Raw genomic sequence first — 19,335 nt, forward strand, 5'->3', positions numbered from 1 at the left:
TAAATATAATTCTACAAAAATTGAATATACTTTTGCTATTAAAATATAGTTTTCGTTAAACATTATCTATTAATAATTTATAAATATACATGTATGCACGCTTACTTAAAAGTACTTTAAATGCACACGTATACATACTACATGTATATACGAGTCTCTTACAGAAATTTAGCTTCTCATTTTAATTAAATCAATCATTTTAAATACTTTATTGAAAAAAAATTAACATGAAAAACATACACATATTATATTCCATATATTGACATTATTTATATAAAATATATCTTTTACATCATTTTTCATTCACAGATACACTTCTTAAACTGTTTAAAAATAAAAATACAACATTATCTATTGATACATCATTATCTATTGATATCGATATAAAGATACTTAATTTTTTTCTAAAGCACTATTGTCTTACTTTTATTATTGCATTTTGATTCGCACATTATATAGAGCTCTTCGATAATTCCTTTTCAGACAGAGCAGGAATCATACACTTTGAAAAAATCGGTAAAGTTGATTAAAACGAACGAGATAATTGCACCGCTCGCCGAACCCACTTGCATAACTATGCCTACATCGAAAAGTGCCTTCGAAGAAGATATATGTTTCACAAGAGACACGATTATGAGTTTTAAATACGATACGATTCCTGATAAAATAATCCAAAATAACACGATTAATCCTACACCAATTATTGAGCTTTGCAATGGTGGAGCAGGAGACAATAAAGCTATGCATATAACATAGCATCCAGCGATTAAACATATCAGAGAGAGACAATTGATAATTTTTATGTTCGATACCTTCAGCCAGAATGTCGAGAAACAGGCAAGTGGGTTAACGAATTGAGCACAAGTGATGGATAGCTGATAAGCAAGCTGACCATATGGTAGACACGAATAAGATTGGATACTTGGGAGGAATCCATTACTAAAGAAACAACAAATTCCAATCAGGATGTATAAATAAATTTTTCTGAGTATGTATAAATTATTTGCTTCCTTTGACAAAGAACAATTTGCTTCTTTATTTTCTTTCCTTGATAACGTATGACCAATGTACCAGACATTGGGGCTAACATCAAGCTCGTTGTGTCGCTTATAATCTACTAATTGTACTTTAGTTTGCGTGAAAAAGTTAGGATCACGCAAGTTCTTTCTACTTTGCACAGACGGAGAATATTGTAAGATGATAAACGCGACAAGCGACAAAACAAGCACAAGAGTCAAAAACAGGAAATAATATTGTCCTGGAAATTTTACGTAGGACGCATTGAGAGGAATTATTTCTCTTGTGTTGCATTCTAATCGTTCTCCTACACCTTGTATCAGTGCCACTATGCTTGGCAGTACACCACTCAGACCTTCTCCAATGAAATAGGACACGATATAAATGTCATCGAAGTCACGAAAATAAGGCAGGAACAGTACAGAGCTGAAACAACCGACCAAAGCGTTAAAGAATACCGAGACAAGCAAGATCAGGCTGTGTTTCTCACCACCAATGACAGTTGTTTTATCATGGAAGAATATAAGCAGTCCCATAGCGAGAACTTGCAGACACAATAAGCATAATATACACAACGATTCGTTCAATTCGCATTTATTCTTACGTAAGAAAATATATATCGCAGGACCTACATTCGCAGATTGCGTCACTATTACTATGTACGCAGGTAAATTCCAACTTTCTGGAGCAATATTGACAAGCAACGGCAATTCGATGAATATCCCATTGATGCCAATCCAAGTGGATACACTGAATAAGATTACAAGAAGATGGATGATTGCGTGGCCACATTTCACATGTCCAAGATAATGGTTCACTTGTAAATCATCTCTCATTGTACATATTTCTGATTCCTTCATTTATTTTCTGCACAATAAGAAACACTTAATATTTGACTTTACATATAAATAATTCTGGCAATAATTAAAAAAATAATTATTGGCATACTTTGAATAAATTGACCATTCAATACTGATGTTGAAAAATTTAAATTCAAATATGTATTAATAAGCATTAAAATATCACAGATACATGTTATGTACTTCCAAACAATAAGTAACGACAGCAAACTCCGTTCTGTATAAACTTACTAAGAGCAGAGAGTCAAGAAATAATAAAAGGTAAGAAATAAAAAAATTGCCTCACCCATCTTAATCCACTCAATAAAATTTATCAGATAAAACTGAGCAGTTAAAACTGATCATAAAATAGGATATATTCAAATTATACATAAGTTTAACTTAAACATTATATGATGCATAATTGCATATAGATCTATAAGGAACTCTAAAGAAAAAGTTCAACGCAACAGCTATGTTCACATACTGAACATCTAAGTACTTAGATTTTTATTCAAGAAAAAATTGAGTGTTTCACTTAATTTTTTTTTTTCATTATCTGTATAATATTATCAAATTTCTAATAATCAGAACAAAGCAAATAAAAGAGAAAATTGTTACAGAAATATAATGTTCTTATGTGCATTTTAATAACGGAATTTATATAATTTTAAAATATTAATATAAAAATAGTGTCGCACGCGCGTTTCCACATATTTTTATTTTTATAAAAATAATTATTTAATATTTTTACTGAATTTTATGCACATCATCTAAGTCATCTTCGTAGCATATTTGTGTTTTATTATCTACATATTATCAATTATCATTATGACTATTCAGTTTTATATAACTAGTAATGAAGAAATAATCACAATAATAACTTAAGTAAATATATGAGATTAAATTAAGTAAATATAGGAGATTAAAATTGTAAAATGCATTAATAAAAGTTTGTTCCCTATTTTTAAATATTTTAGATAATTAATTCTAACAAGGTAATACGATAATTGTTGAATAACATATCTCAATATATCTATAAAAAATTTTGATCATAAAACTAAAAAAAATGTATAAAAAAATCAAAACAATCCAATTTTCTAATATTATCTAAATGATCTATATGCAAGTAATTGACCTAAATACAGGCTACGTTAATTTTCCATAAGATACTCGCAAGGGGAATAAGACTGAAATATTTGTGCATAATTGACCAAACCAAATGTGGTGATCGCACCTAATAGAGATCCCATTTGTGTCGCAACACCAGTATAATAAAGACCTCTTCCAGGATCAGGTCGATACAAAGTTGTAATGCCCATCTTTACAAATCCTATGAAGCCACAAAGAATTATCCATAAAACAACCACCATAAATTCACCTATCCATGAGTGTTGGAAGGGAGGATGAGGTGATTCCACCGCCAAGTATAAAACAATGGCTGAAAGTACTAAAATAATTGCTGTAAGAGTATTAAGAAGTTTAACTGCTGGCGTTTCAATGAAGAAACCTATGGACATGGCCAATGGACCAGCTATGGAAGCTAACGTGACTGTCAAATGATATGCGACACTACCGTATGGTAGGCAGGAATATGACTGTATACTTGGTAGAGTACCGTTGCCAAGAAAACAAACTATGGCCATCATGATTAATAAATAATAATATGTATGTTTTGGCATTTTCCAACCGGAATTAGTTTTGTAGCTAGGTGGTGCTGTTGTGTCAGTCGGTAACATCTCCATACTATTTGGGAGCTTGACTCTTTCCCCAAGTGCCACGGGCAAAAAATTTAAGCCTAAGAACGACAAGAAACTCAGGCACAATAAGGTACCGATAAAGATAAAAAATATCTGAGAAGAGAATCTCGGATCTGATTTAGAGATGAACTCTAGAATGGGAGATCCTGGCTTGGTAACATTGATGCACGCTTGATTGCTACCGACGCCTTGAATTAGAGCAACTGTGCTCGGTATGAATCCGCTTAATCCTTCTCCAACCAGATAAGATACCAGATAAATCTCACGATAATTTCTCATGTACGGCATGAAGAGTACAGAGCTTGTACATCCAACGAGGGCGACCACAAACATCAGCGATAGGAGGGCAGTCGAGTGTTCTTTACCAAATACAATTGAAGTATGATCGTACAGCCAACTCAATAAGATACAAGCACACGTTCCTGCGCTCAATAGGCCATAAATAATATATCTATCGTGTGCCCAAGCAGTATACCTAGAATTAAAAAACAATTATTTGCATTACTTGTCGTGTAATCATCTTAAAGCAAAATAGAAGACTTACTTTATGTACAGAGTGTACAGTATAGGTCCTAAATTGGCGAATTGCACCAGCATCACCATATGAGCGGGCAAGCTCCATTCTTCTGGCGCAGTGTGCACTATAAGAGGCAGTTGTACATATATGCCATTCACACCGATCCAAGCACCCAGACCAAACATCAGCGCCAGGAAGTCAACCAACAGTCTTCGATTGCTCAATCGTTGAGTCAACATCTTGCTGTTGTTTCAGAAAGAGAATGTGTTTGTATTCTAAAATTATCTTAAGAATGAATATCTCTGATTGTTGCTTCTCGAATGACTTGCCAGTGGGGAAAAAAAACTCGTTTACCTTCTTTTCAAAGGCATGATGACGATATCAAAAAGATACTTGTTATCGTCAAGATAACAAAATTTTTACAGTCGAAACGGAATCACAAGGATTACTCGACATAAAAATAATCATGCGAGTATCGCTTGAAATGATTAGTTTAATTAATTTGTTGAAATGTCGAGATTCTTTCGTGGGGTTGACAGTCTGTCAAAATATTCCATTCCTCTCATTGAGAGATTCTTGCCATAACCTGAGAGAATGCGTATCTCATTCTAAAAGCTTTCGAATGTCCACATGTCTTGAAGCAAACGATGATCGACCCGAGGAAGCTCGAGTTGCTCGACCATCAGCGATTCTCGTCGATGCCTCGATTATTGAAAAATCATCTGTCGTCAATGTCGTTGATGTTCATCATCTATAATTGCGTAATCAAACTCGGCAAGACACATTCCTCAGTTATTGCCTCTTTATAATTCACTGGAAATATATTCAGACGTTCTGTCATAACCTGCGACAAAAATTTTGACAGTTAAAAATATATAAAATTATATAGCATTAATAAAAGTTTGTTCCCTTCCTTAGTTTTGCCTCAAACTCGAGAAAAATAGAAATATTCCGCTCGTCGACAATTCCACGAAGAATTGCCATTATTTTTCCGACTTGCAATTACAGCGAAATGAATGGGATTGGTTGAGGTTATATAATGCATGTCGTTTGCAATTTGATGAATTGCACGAGTGACGTCACTTTTGCGACGTCTTTCACACTCGTGGAGCAAGAGTTTTCTTATAAAAATGACAAAAACTTTAATATATTACCATGACAAGTGTGTGTTTCACACTAATTGACGTGCACTGCGATCGCGAAATCTCGAATGATCTCGAACGAGTGTGCGTCAAATGACTAACTTCACGAAGGAAGGGGAACGTGTCCCCCACCAAAAGCACCTGTTGAATCGGGTCACACGATATGATGGATCGCTGTGATGGCTCTTTTGTAATAATCGCACTTCACGGTGAATTATTTGCTCCGCAAATAAAAATTCAACTCTGACTGTAAAAATAGAACGAATTACACTAAAAAAATGAAATGAAAAGATTTTCTTATATTAAAATAATTTTTTCCCATTTTTTATGCAATTACATGAATAAATTTTCTATATAACAAGTATTTAAAATATAACATTTAACTTTTTTAGAATTTTTAAATTAAAATATTCACACACGATAAGATATATTAATTAATATTGAATGATATTGTTCCTTAAAAAAATGTATTTTTCTAAATTAATATTTCTCTTAATTTCTAAATTAATATTTTTTTTTAAATTCAACTCTGACTGTAAAAATAGAACAAATTACACTAAAAAAATTAAATGAAAAGATTTTCTTATATTAAAATAAATTTTTCGCATTTCTTTTGCAATTACATGAATAAATTTTCTATATAACAAGTATTTAAAATATAACATTTAACTCTTTTAGTATTTTTAAATTAAAATATTCACACACGATAAGATATATTAATTAATATTGAATAATATTGTTCCTTAAAAAATGTATATTTTTCTAAATTAATATTTCTCTTAATTTGTAAATTAATATTTTTCTAAAAATTCAACTCTGTAAAAATAGAACGAATTACTCTAAAAAAATGAAATAAAAAGATTTTCTTATATTAAAATAATTTTTCTGCATTTTTTGTTGCAACTACATGAATAAATTTTCTATATAACAAGTATTTAAAATATAACATTTAACTCTTTTAGTATTTTTAAATTAAAATATTCACACACGATAAGATATATTAATTAATATTGAATAATATTGTTCCTTAAAAAAATGTATATTTTTCCAAATTAATACTTCTCTTAATTTCTAAATTAATATTTTTCTAAACATTAAATCATGTAGTTTAATTATTAATTATTAATATATTTATTAACATTATAATTTTTAATTATTAATATTAATAAAAAGGATTATCTGGATATGATGGGATGATATTGAATTGAATAAACAGATTGAATATAGCAAGAACTTTATAAAAGACGAGGCAGACTCACAGATGGTTTAAGTACATTAGTATTTGTCTCAAAACTCTTGAGAGTGTATTTTGCGTTCACATCTTTTGTTTTTTTTCTGTTTTTTTTTTTTTAATCATTTTTAATAGAATCACACATGGATGAAAAAAGGTCGCAGAAAACGTGCTCTTGCATTGTGCTCGAAAGTTATACGGATATATATAACGGATATATATTAATTTAAAGGAGAGTCCTCGTTTTTTTTTTAATGACAGGTGGAAAAAGGAAACGTCGAACTATACTTGACATAAGCTTCCTCGTATTGCGCCATAGTATCGTCGCCAATTTTGTTTTCCTCTTTTATCTAGCGGATAAGAGATATGCATAAGCAATAAAGTGGAGTTCTTATCACGTTTCGCGGAAACAAAAATTGCGTTGTTTCATTTTCTTTTTTTTTTTTTCCGCTGACACTCGATAATATTTCTTCCTTCATTTACGGGTAACTGGATAATATTGTATGCACGCTCGCGATATCAAATATATGTACATGTAGTATACAGATATACGTATGTGTCATATATCATGTATATTGTATATGCATATGTATATGTATGTACACGGTTTAATTATATTCTGCATTCGCAATCTCGTGCGGTGTACCTTGTGTCCTCGATCGACAGATTTGTTCTAAAAATTCGCCCGATTTTGAGGGCAGAAAATCGATTCAGAATGGAATAATCCCGATATAGAATGTTTCTAAAGTGCTTCAAAATTATTAATTATTAATTAATATGCAATTAATTAATTAATATGCAATTTATTAATTATTAATTAATATGCAATTTGTCAAAAAATCATCGATATAAGTGCACAAACTGATTGTGAGGTAATCGCGATTATTTTCGCGATCGATTAAACGGCGAATCGTTGAATCGGCTGCGACACAATGGCGCGTAAAACGACGATGTACACATCGAAAAATCGTATATACACATATATTATAACGTGTGTATGTGTCGAACGAATATAGTGTCGGCAAGTAAACGAGCGCGATGAATGTAGAATAAAACGCACGCGAGAAAGAACTCGGAGATCGATCGCGCGGATCGATTTTTTTCGTACATACAAACTAACAAGCGCGATTGCGCGACTGTCGCTATATTACTAGAGCGTTTTTTTTTTTTTAATTATTTTCTGTATATATGTTTGTCCGCCGGAGCTGTTTCGTCTACGCCTTCTTACGCTAGTCTTCAAATAAGTGATGTTACAAATGTGATTAGTAATACACGGATCTATCAAAATTGCAAATTTTGTTCAGAATCTCGACTCTTGGTGCAAATGTTTTTCAACAGAAAAATATCGATATTTTGATATTTTGATTCATAAGCAAAAGTAATATTGAGTTTTAAAGACGGTTTTCATAGAATATGTAATTTGACATCTTTTTATCGATTAAATTTAAATTAGAATTTTGATGTTTTTTTTCAAATTGTGAGCATTAAATGTCTTTCATTTCAGAAAGACTTCTTATTTCATGATCGGTTAAAAAGATAGGCTGTGTTACATTGCCTCTCGCGAGATTGAATTTAATTGAACTGTTGAACCGCGGCGACTATTACGAGAAATTTCATTTACAAACCCGTGATCGTGTCTGAGCAATAAATGCGTCACTTATTGTTCGCGATTGTCTATTACGTATTCCCATTCAAGTTTGATTGAATTTCTGAAATATCTATCGTGGAAAAATTATTGACGTAAACTTGTTATTTAATAACGTCAAAATTGGCATAAAAGATATCAATAAATAAACAAATAAATAATAAAAAAAAGAACATGCAAAAATTTTTGATGGAATTTATATGCGTCAAATATCAATCCTAGACCAGAAAAACATTTCCACAAATTTGAAATTTCGTGTTAAATATTACATATCATATTTTACATTTTATCATTTTTTTCTAACGCGTTGTCTTTTAATTCGACAATCGCTGCCAGTTTGACCTCGCTCTTTCTGCGAAGATATTAATAAACAAACAAATAAGTAATGAAAAAAAGAACATGCAAAAATTTTTGATACAATTTATATGCGTAAAATATCAATCCTAGACCAGAAAAACATTTCCACAAATTTGAAATTTCGTGTTAAATATTACATATCATATTTTACATTTTATCATTTTTTTCTAACGCGTTATCTTTTAATTCGACAATCGCTGTCAGTTTGACCTCGCTCTTTCTGCGAAGATATTAATAAACAAACAAATAAGTAACGAAAAAAAGAACATGCAAAAATTTTTGATACAATTTATATGCGTAAAATATCAATCCTAGACCAGAAAAACATTTCCACAAATTTGAAATTTCGTGTTAAATTTTACATATCATATTTTACATTTTATCATTTTTTTCTAACGCGTTATCTTTTAATTCGACAATCGCTGTCAGTTTGACCTCGCTCTTTCTGCGAGATACAGAATTCCTACTCAAATGTCGAAGCGAAAGCATCGAAAATCCGCCCCGGCGAACAAACATTCAATCTTCATCGTGTTGATGAAGAGATTAAGTGCGATTGTCAGAGCTGTTGCTGCTGCTGCTGCTATTTACGCCTGTCACGAACGCGTGTTCGAGTAGAAAGTTTTCGGATGGAAAGGAACGCTTTCTCGGAGCATCCATTCCAGCCGAGGGATGCTGAGGAAATCTTGTCGCTAAGACGCGGGCAGGACCGATATAATCCCGATGAAATTGACTGCAGTACTAGGACACGGATTGTGCGCGATGTATTGTTACTATAGCGCGCGCGCGCGCGCGCGAACCTGGTCCTTTCGCAGCCTTACATCTTTTGTTACATTCATCTTCTCGACGAAATCGTCAATATCGTCAATATATCAGACTGCTAATACTTTCGACTGTACAATCAAGTATTTTGCCATTACCATTGTCAAGACTAACCGGTCTAATTTAATATGTAACACGGACACAACACTCTTGCATCATATAAATTTTAATTACTTAATTAATTAATAATACGAATTGGGAAAATATGAAATAAATCATAATAATTGAATAATGAAATATAAATTTATAAATATAAAATATAAATTAATAATTATAAAAAATATATTATTATAAATTAATAAATATTAAATATATTATAAAATTACTCTCTAAAAGTGAATTAGTAAAAATATCACTAATTTAAACAGTAAAATAAGATTTCACTGAGAATTAGTGAGTATTTTACTGATCTTCAGTGGAAACGTTTATTTTTTTCTTATTTTATCTCACTGATTATAGTCAGTTAAAATAAAATTCACTGTAAAAGCAGTAATCGCTAGTTCGTTCGTTTATCGCTACAATCGCGATCTCTCTCATATTTAGTTTTAGTCATAAGATTTATATAAAGTTTGCAAAGAGCGACAGGTAAAATTAGAAATATTACTTCGATTTAATTTCTGATATTCTCAATAGAGAGTTTTCAGATATTAAATCGATCTTATACGTGGGACAAATAAATGTCTAGCGACTTGAATAAAATTATTCGTTCGTTATCTATTTAAAATAACAAGTTTAATATGCGTGTAATATAAAATATAATTTTTAATATAATAAATATTTAATAAATATAAATAAAATTTTTAATTTTATATGAAATAAATAGAGAGATAAATTCTAGTTTAATATTACTGACAATACCGAAAGAAATATTACTGATATTGAGAAATATTACTGATAGAAACAGTCAAAATTATTAACTGATTTTTTCAATAAAATATCACTGATTTACAGTGCTGTATTTATAATCAGTGACTATTTACTATTTTTCAGTGATAATACACTGATTCACTTTTAGAGAGTATAAATATGAAATAAATTAATAATTATAAAAAAATGAAATAAATTAATGATTATACGAAGAACTAATCAATAAAAAGGGAGAATAAAGTCTCTCTCTCTCTATTAAAATTATAATTATTCACAGAAAAATATTCCTTTTTCTCTCAATAAAAATGTTTCAAATTTTCCTCCGATGTTAAAACCAACATTAAATTCCATCGATCTTTGGAATTGATCAGGATGAATTGGTCAAATCCCTCCTTAAAAAAATTTTTCTCTATCAGAAAAATCAGACAACCTCTGACGCAAGAGGTTTTCTCTCAAAGTAGCGAAAATAAATGCATCAATCAAGAATTCAGCCGTTCGATTTCAATTTCAAAACTGGCACGAAAATGCCGCCGGCGATTCCGGTGTCAACGATTTCTCCTCTTAAACTGACGTTCGCTGCAGGTGCCGTATGGATGAGAGACAAGATTCTAAATGCGAGCGATGTGTCACCTAAGGGCACACACATACGCATGCACATTACGCAGGACAGTTTCGATTGTTCTATAAATGTGTTACGTGTATTTGCGCGGTACATCCAGCGTATATTGTATCGATCAAATGTTACCTGCCGGTGTCGCAGATACCACATATGTACCTGCGGCGATGATACATGCCTCGCATATAACTACATATTTCGGCAACGATGCTCACACGTATAAGAAAATACCGCGGGGCGGTAATGAGGCGAAGCGAAAATTATTGCATCGTTCTGGCGGCAAGGGAAGATAAGATAAGATGGAAATGTCGACGCAAAATTATTTAATTACAACGAAAATTATTTAATTACAACGCACGAAATTTCTACGGATACGAGAATAAATGCTAATGTCGCATCTGAGAAAACAGGAAATCGAAGAAAAAAAATTCGCACTACGTCAGATGTATATTTCAAGTATGTTTGTTCGTAATAAAAAAAAATGCAGTGGCAGTCAAATAATACCGAATAATACCGCAGCTGAGTCGAAAATAAAATATCGATTCGTGCAACGCTACGATTTAAAAATGTCGACTGTTGCAGATTTTTACGAATGCATTTCTGCATCGAACGCATTGCAGAGACGGTATGAAGAGACTACGAAGCAAGTATGACTGCAAAGGAGGAAAAATACCGCGAGGTTTTCCAATTTTACTCCACTTGTTCGTCTCTTCATAATAATTTTTTTCCCTCCGGATGGAATTTTCGGCGCGAAAGATACGACATCGCTGATAAATAAGAGAGACATTATGTCGGCGCCAGTTGCTTGCGTGCACGATTAGGCTGCGAAACGTCGCGAAACGTTTACACCGAGATATTGATTCTAAAATACTCGACGATACGCACTCGACAAATAGGAAATTAGATGAGACACGATGAGGACGCGATGCACTTCGCCGAAGACCTCTTTTGGAATCCTAGTAATAGCGTAAGTAAGAACAAGTTTTAGACAATCTTTGGAAAAATAATTAGGCGATTTTTCGTGATCGCGACATCAAATTCGTGTAAAATGGAAGAATGATTTATTCGCTTCTTTTTCTTTTTTTACCCTGATGAATTTAACCTTCCACGAAAGGCAGATGCAGTCTGTGCTTGCAGGCTGCGTATGACGCCATCGTTTCTTTTATTTAAATGCCTTAATTGTTGGGCGACGTACGCGATGGATTGATTTCGAATAAGAAAGGAACGTGAAAGAAATTCATTTTAAAAATCCATATTTCTGATCTTCGAAGTCAGAAATTATTTCAAAAACTATGAAATTCTAGTATTTTTGTTTTGCTACGTCTTTCAATAAAATGTGAAATTTTAGAAAATTTATTTGAATATAAAGAAAAGAATTTTATTCTAACTTTTGTATAAATTTATAAGTCAAACTTGTTTCGATGTATAAGGAAAAAAATGGACACAAATCTCTCAAAGCCAATCTCTAGTTATAAAAATATGAAATAGGTTCAGCTTTGCAAAAAGATCTAATTTCATTAATTGATCCACATATATCTCTCGGATAGTCATTTCAGCATTAATAGAATTGGTTCGATATTTCGATTAAGTATCTATACGTAACTTGAGTGGAATCGTAGAGTTATGTAACGATGGCGTTCTCAACGTTCATAGTAACAAGATCAATTTGAAGGAGACAAAGTCGATTTAAAGCGTTTGAGTGAACCCAAATCGCGCAGCGATGGCATTATACGAAGCAATTTTTTTTAAGAGCTCCCGAAAAAAGTACGAGTCCGTGCTTTCTCTGTTTTTCTTTTTCTCCCCTCTGTTTCCTTCACCTCTTCTGGAATTTGTTCGCTTATATAACATTAACTGTACTCTAATTCTGTTTGATATACATCCTACGATAATTACAGTACTGTTACTTGGTTTGGCGACTAGGTGCCAACGCGCATATCCTCTTATTTCCACGGCGATGTACACAATAGGTGAAAAAAGTCTTTAGAGGAAAATAGGTTCTTTAGTAAATTGACAAGTAGATAGATTTGTGTTCGCGAGTGTACGTGTATAGACTCGTGTGTGTGTAAATCTCTGTGTCTGTGTGTACGTGTGCGTAGGTGTAGAGTCGAACACGACCCTAGACTCGCCCTACGATCCTCTTTCCTCGATTCTTTTGCTCCCTACCGCGTTACATTTATACGGGACGTTCTGTCTCATAAAATCGGTGATCTCTTGAATCATTCAAGAGACTCAACGGAAACCCCGTTCGCGTACCTCCCATGAAAACTGGTCATGGAGAATATACGGCGCGTATTTCCCTAACGTGTTCTTCTAAAATGTTTCTATATAATATACATAGTGTCCCGAAACTCATAATCAGTCTTTCAAAGACAGATCCCTGAGATCGTCTGAAGACGATTTTTCCTCAACGAAAATGTCGAGGCGCTAATAATCTTCGAATTATAAGCGATTGGAAATAAGGGGTTTTTCGTAAATTAAGCTTTGTAGAAATAAAATATTAACAAAACTACATTCTTCGATTAATTTTAAATAGAGTTTACTTTAGTTGAGTTTTAATTTAAGGCTTAATCGCAACTCAAATATTTATTGAATTTACATTCTCACATCCAATATCTTGTGATTGCTTGTAAATGCCTTTTATCTTATTTTAATTTGTCTTAATCGCAAAGATATATGATGACAAAAATTGGGAACATGCAAAAAAATGATGGCCTTCATCGACATTTTCGCTGAGAAAAAATCGTCTCCAAATGATCCCAGGAATCTGTCTTTGAAAGATTGATTATGAGTTTTGGGACACCCTGTATAATAAGAAAAAAAAATCTCGTAAGAGATAATGAATCAAGAAAATGCAATTCAGATAAATTCCTCCAATCCTATCAAAGCAAATTAATTTCAATTTCTATTATCCTCGCGATTGAATTAAATTAAATAAAAAGGAAATCAAGTGAAGAAAAATTTAATTAGGAAAAAAAGGGAAAATATATCTCCTTTAATTTTGAGAGAGATGTATAAATGGAAAAGAAATGCTGCATAGACCACGTGGCTTTATGTCAAGATTATACAATTCCTTTGATCGTAACTTTTCCCAATATGTCTCTCAAAATCCGTTATTCGGGGGGAAGATATTGCACCGACATACAGAAGACAGAACGCGCTGTATATACACTCCAACGAGCTCCACATTACATTCCCGCGCGTTTGCCCACTCCCGGTAATCCCAAAGCGTCGAATCCTCGACGATCGGCCGTACCCTCAGAGAGGATCGCCCCGTCTAGCGGCCATCTTCGCCGCTCTGGAGGCCAGAGCGCCCAGGGAACACACCAGACCCGTCAGCGTCTCCCAGAATGTGGTCCTGCGTCGCTTGTGCGCCGCTTGGCCGACGTATCCCAGATAGTAGCCGGCATACCGATCGTTGTTGCCGCCATTGAGATTTTCATAAGCACCGCCTACGCTTCCTCCGTTGCTGGATTTGGCGCCGACGCTGGATCTGGGCTGCTGCAGGATGCTGCGGCGTTGCTCCTGGCCGCTGCGATCGATGCTACGTCTGGGCGAAGAGACACCGCTGCTGCCGTTGCTGTGTCGATGACGGTGCCGTTGCTCTTCGTAGAAATGCTGTTGCAACTGCACGTTGCTGAGTCGCCGGTCCATCATCCTGACTAGGTTCTGGTGTACTCGCTGGTCGTCCTCTGGCACCGCCATCGTCGTTGCTGGCAACTGACGTCGAGAATTTGATGGGGTTGGTGACACTGGTAACTCGAGTTCCACTTGTCAAGCGTATTCGGTGTCGCTGGACGCTGATCGCTCTAGATGGCCCGGATGACCCACCACCGAATGATGTTGCTGATTCGGGTGCGGCTGCTGTTGCTGTTGTTGCGCCTGGGCGTACGCCAGACTCTTTTGATAGCTGAAGAGTTGCCGCTCGAGGCTATAATTTTCCGCCTGCAACGACATGATTTCGCGTCGCATCTGCTGATTGTGCACGCGACACACATCGTCGTACTTGTGATAGGTCGCCTGAAAGAGCAGGTGACTCTCGTTCCATTCTATCCGGATTCTCAGCTGTCCCTTGTCTGTGAGGAACGGACAGTGATTCTCCTTCACCTCGGTCATATCCACGTTAGTCTCCATGATGATACCTTCATCAGCGGACTCTTGAACATAGTAGCGGCTGAACGGTTCGCCGGGCAGTCCAATCGCCACGACGTTTGGTCCCTCGCCCCTCAGCAAGTATGCCGACCAACTAACGTACCTGCACAAGTGAAAAACGTTTCACTCGGTTCAATTTTCCGATAATATTTTATTATTACAAAATGTTATTTTAATATTTAGTTAATGTCATGTTTAATTATGTGTTATATATATAATACAAGTATACAATTTTACGATTGATAAAGATAGTAATTCAATACCTTAAGTGATTCCTTGGCACGTTGTGGATGTCTTTGTACACCAAGTGCAGTCTGACGGTGTCCGAGTTGAGATCGGCGCGTATGGCCCAGGCTTGCTTGTCGCGATCGTAGCAGGGCGCAGCCGGCAGGACCGACGAGCCCAAGGCCTGCACCGCGATCTCGCAGATGGTTCTCGCCTCGAGCATCTCAAGCGACACGCGAAGCATGCCCTTGTGAGCAATGTCGGACCATCTGACTCGCGTGTGCCAGCCGAAGCCGCAACCCTCCGCGTCCGAGATATCCTCGATCTGTCCCGAGTCGATTCGTCGATCGCCCTCGCCCAGGGCCAGGCTATACCTCACCCTGCATCGATGATCGAAGCCCGACAGTCTCATGAGATAGACGCTCACGCGGCTGTCCTGGCCGCGGGAGCCGTCCGTATCCTTGCCGTGCGGATAGATGACCAGATTCCAGTCGAAACCGCCGAATGCGAAGTAGTCGGTCTCCAGCTTGCTCGGCTTCGTCTGGCCGGCCGAGAACACCGACGTCGGCATTCTGACCTCGGTCATGTATACCGTCCGCACATTCGCCATGGACAGCTCCAGCTGAAACTCGCCATTTGTATCGGCGAAATTACGGCTGTAGAGATCAGCCACGGCGATGTAGCTGCGGTTGCCCTGGGCCGGAGCCTCGTAAGTGAACTTGACGCGTTTGCCGGAGAAACTCTCGTTCATAGAAAAGTGCTCCCGATTCAGCAGCGTGAACGTGAAGTCCACGTACACGCGGAGGTTTCTTGATGCGCCACGCCATACCAGGTACACGCCCAGGACCTTGGGAGAGGTTTAAAAGTTGATTGGAAATTTGTCAAGAAAAATAAGCTTTAAGGGGATCCCTCATTGAACGGCGAACTCTTACTCTCTCTCTCTCTCATCTAATTCTCATCCCGTATCTCTCTCTATCACTTATTTATAAAGAAGATGTACTGTTTTCTATTCTACTTTACCAACATTTCAGATACACACGGACCGAAATTTTTGGGCACATGCCATTTATTAATTAGACTATTAAACTCAATTTCACAGTTCCTCAAGTTTTTATTGTGCAGTCCGCTATTGAGTATGCTATTGTTTTATGCATAAAACATTTATACAAGGCTAATGTCTTTATGAAGTGATAGCTTTAGACTCCATGTTGATCTAAGAAGTCGATAAATAAATATATAATTTTATACTTTTTTTCTCTTTTTCAGTAGAGAAGGATTTTCAATTCCATGTAGGCAATAAAAAATGACACATGCCCAAAAATTACAGTTTTGTCGATAAAATAGATAGATTGAAGGATCGCCTAAAGAGGATCCCTCATTGAACGGCAAAATCTTATATGGTTACAGCACTCTCATCTAATCTTCATCCCGTATCTCTTTCTATTACTTATTTATAAAGAAGATGCACTGTTTTCTATTCTACTTTACCAACATTTCAGGTACATACGGACCGAAATTTTTGGGCACATACTATTTATTAATTAGACTACTAAACTCAATTTCACAGTTCCTCAAGTTTTTATTATGCAGTCCGCTATTGAGTATGCTATTGTTTTATGCATAAAAGCTACAAAACATTTATACAAGGCTAATGTCATTATGAGGTGATAGCTTTAGACGCCATGTTGATCTAAGAAGTCGATAAATAAACATATAATTTTATACTTTTTTTCTCTTTCTCAGTATATAATCGGCTTCCCCGTGTCCGTTTGCATCTATACTTTAATCGTAGAAAAAGATTTTTAATTTTCTATGTAGGCAATAAAAAATATCATACCCAAAAATTACAGTGTTTTGTCGATAAAATAGATAGATTGAGGGATTGCTTAATAAACTAGATCGAGTTACCTTTTCCCCGCGCGAGAAAGCGACGGCCCATCTCTGGAAACCGCATACTAGTTCCTTGCTCGTGACGTCCCTGTCAGGATCGCGCACGACGGTCCTAGTGACGACGAAGGAGAAGACCCGCGTGCCACTGCGATCGTGCAGCTGCGCGAACCTATACAACAAAGCCATCACCGCATCTCGAGGGCACCTCTAACCCGATGGTCCGCGTTTACAAGAATGATTCGTCTTGATTGTTTTGCGGGACTCTGAAAATGCAATGTCTTCTGTCAATCGTAGTGATAATAATTACTTTGATAAAGAAAAGAGGAAACGTGGGAGCATGGAAGGAATGTTTAGGATGGGGAAGTATTGGGGGAAGAGAGGCAGAGATGATTGAGGAACTTGGAAGAGTTAAGAGGGAAAGGTTGAATGAGTAAAAGAAAGAGATATATCATAATCATGATTATTTTAATAAGATATATAACATTGATAAGAATAAATATACTATCTTTAAGGCTGTTTTGCATGTACAATCCCAGCAAAAAGTAGCTGAAAATCAATATTGACGAATATATCCACTTTTGGAGTATTTTGAATAAGAAATTGTGTGGAATATTATAATTTGATCTTAGCTACAGTGCAGAGATGTATTTTTTTATGTTTATTGCGTTTTTACTGAAATATTTCAAATTTTGTTAATCGAAATGATTAATTTTTGGCAGAGAATTTCGCCTTGTGACAGATACATGGTTAACTTCATTAAATTATATTTAATATCTTTTTAACCAGTTAATACTTTTATAATATTATTTGACCTAATATTTCCTCTGTATCTAAACTTTTGCAAACTTTCAACAAATTCTGAATATTATTTCCATGTGTTTTTGTCATTTGAATCGACGTGGTTATACGTTCCCATAAGAACACATGTTAATTCGGTGCAAATTAAAATCCTTATAACTTGTCAACGCTTTAATGAATCGATTTAAAAATTATACTGAAAATTCTAAACATATGTGAGGACATTCTGTGCAATTTTCATTAAATTCTCAATATTTTGAAACTAGGTACAAAACATCCTTAGGATGTTTTGTATGTACAATCCCAGCAAAAAGTAGCTGAAAATCAATATTGATGAATATATCCACTTTTGGAGTATTTTGAGTAAGAAATTGTGTGGAATATTATAATTTGATCTTAGCTACAGTGCAGAGATGTATTTTTTAATATTTATTGCGTTTTTACTGAAATATTTCGAATTTTGTTAATCAAAATGATTAACTTTTTGCAGAAAATTTCGCCTTGTGACAGATACATGGTTAACTTCATTAAATTATATTTAATATCTTTTTAACCAGTTAATACTTGTATAATATTATTTGACCAAATATTTCTCTGTATCTAAACTTTTGCAAATTTTCAACAAATTCTGAATATTATTTCCATGTGTTTTTGTCATTTGAATCGACGTGGTTATACGTTTCCCATAAGAACACATGTTAATTCGGTACAAATTAAAATCCTTATAACTTGTCAACGATTTAATGAATCGATTTAAAAATTGTCCTGAAGATTCTAAACATATGTAAGGACATTCTGTGCAATTTTCATTAAATTCTCAATATTTTGAAAATAGGTACAAAACATCTTTAAAGAAACCACCTTAAAAGAAAAGGATATTCTATCGTGTTTCGCTGAACGCTTGGTTTCAGAAACTTCTTCAACATTTTTTACTCTTGCATATTTTGTAGTGTTAAGCGGTGTCTAACGATAAGTGATAAGAAATTCCTTACTTAATAATTTTCATGAATACCGCAAAATCTCAAAAATGTAAGATATCTGTTGAATATTCCCTTTGAGATTTAAAATGCGATAACTAAAAAATTCTTGCACCCGAGTTTCCTCGCGATTGTCGAGAATTAGGCCGTAGTTGTAGTCTCTGTTTTCATTCCTAAATATACTACAGCATACCTAGTGGCTTTTGCGGTATTAATTGTCATCGCGTATCAAGTATAACGCGGTACGGTATTGAAACGAACGATATTCCAACGGTGGTTTTTCAACGAGAGAAAAGCGAGGAGAAAAGCGACCTGGTTTCGCGAATAGCAATTATCTTTGATGTTGCTTTTTAAAAACGACATCATTGCGAATAGGCGTTTCAAATATCGCTTTTGAGAGTGACATATATTTTCTAACGTGAAAAGAAATAATTATAATTTCGAATATTTTGATATATACATTTTCATATCGTTGCAAATCGATTC

The 19,335-nt window shown here is 34.8% G+C and overlaps 3 protein-coding genes across 4 annotated transcripts in view; all 3 read right to left on the reverse strand.

Annotated features, from left to right (window-relative positions):
- Nucleotides 1–265: 265 nt before the first annotated feature.
- Nucleotides 266–2,397, reverse strand: LOC105251972 (solute carrier family 52, riboflavin transporter, member 3-A). Its single transcript, XM_011259117.3, has one exon. It carries the CDS (start codon nucleotides 1,875–1,877, stop codon nucleotides 480–482), a length of 1,398 nt encoding a protein of 465 aa, XP_011257419.1. The 5' UTR covers nucleotides 1,878–2,397; the 3' UTR covers nucleotides 266–479.
- A 529-nt stretch (nucleotides 2,398–2,926) lies between these two features.
- LOC105251971 (solute carrier family 52, riboflavin transporter, member 3-A) lies at nucleotides 2,927–5,397 on the reverse strand. 2 transcript variants are annotated; one of them, XM_011259115.3, is made up of 4 exons: nucleotides 5,288–5,397; nucleotides 4,488–4,977; nucleotides 4,161–4,376; nucleotides 2,927–4,091 (listed from the first exon to the last, which is right to left on the reverse strand). In XM_011259115.3, exons 2-4 carry the CDS (start codon nucleotides 4,502–4,504, stop codon nucleotides 3,011–3,013), a joined length of 1,314 nt encoding a protein of 437 aa, XP_011257417.2. In that variant the 5' UTR covers nucleotides 4,505–4,977; nucleotides 5,288–5,397; the 3' UTR covers nucleotides 2,927–3,010. The 2 variants fall into 2 exon arrangements, with proteins under 2 accessions (XP_011257417.2, XP_011257418.2); XM_011259116.3 differs by having other exon boundaries at nucleotides 4,161–4,408.
- Nucleotides 5,398–14,552: 9,155 nt separating this feature from the next.
- Nucleotides 14,553–19,335, reverse strand: part of LOC105254805 — a 95,750-nt gene continuing 90,967 nt past the window's right edge. The window contains exons 2-4 of the mRNA XM_025407544.1: nucleotides 17,093–17,337; nucleotides 15,223–16,031; nucleotides 14,553–15,062 (exon numbers count right to left, since the gene is read on the reverse strand). Coding sequence (XP_025263329.1) covers nucleotides 14,582–15,062; nucleotides 15,223–16,031; nucleotides 17,093–17,260 — 1,458 coding nt within the window. The 5' untranslated portion in view covers nucleotides 17,261–17,337 and the 3' untranslated portion in view covers nucleotides 14,553–14,581. The remainder of the gene's footprint in view (nucleotides 15,063–15,222; nucleotides 16,032–17,092; nucleotides 17,338–19,335) is intronic.

The sequence above is a fragment of the Camponotus floridanus genome, unplaced genomic scaffold, assembly GCF_003227725.1.
Source record: "Camponotus floridanus strain SB8 unplaced genomic scaffold, Cflo_v7.5 scaffold18, whole genome shotgun sequence".
NCBI classification, from domain to species: domain Eukaryota; kingdom Metazoa; phylum Arthropoda; class Insecta; order Hymenoptera; family Formicidae; genus Camponotus; species Camponotus floridanus.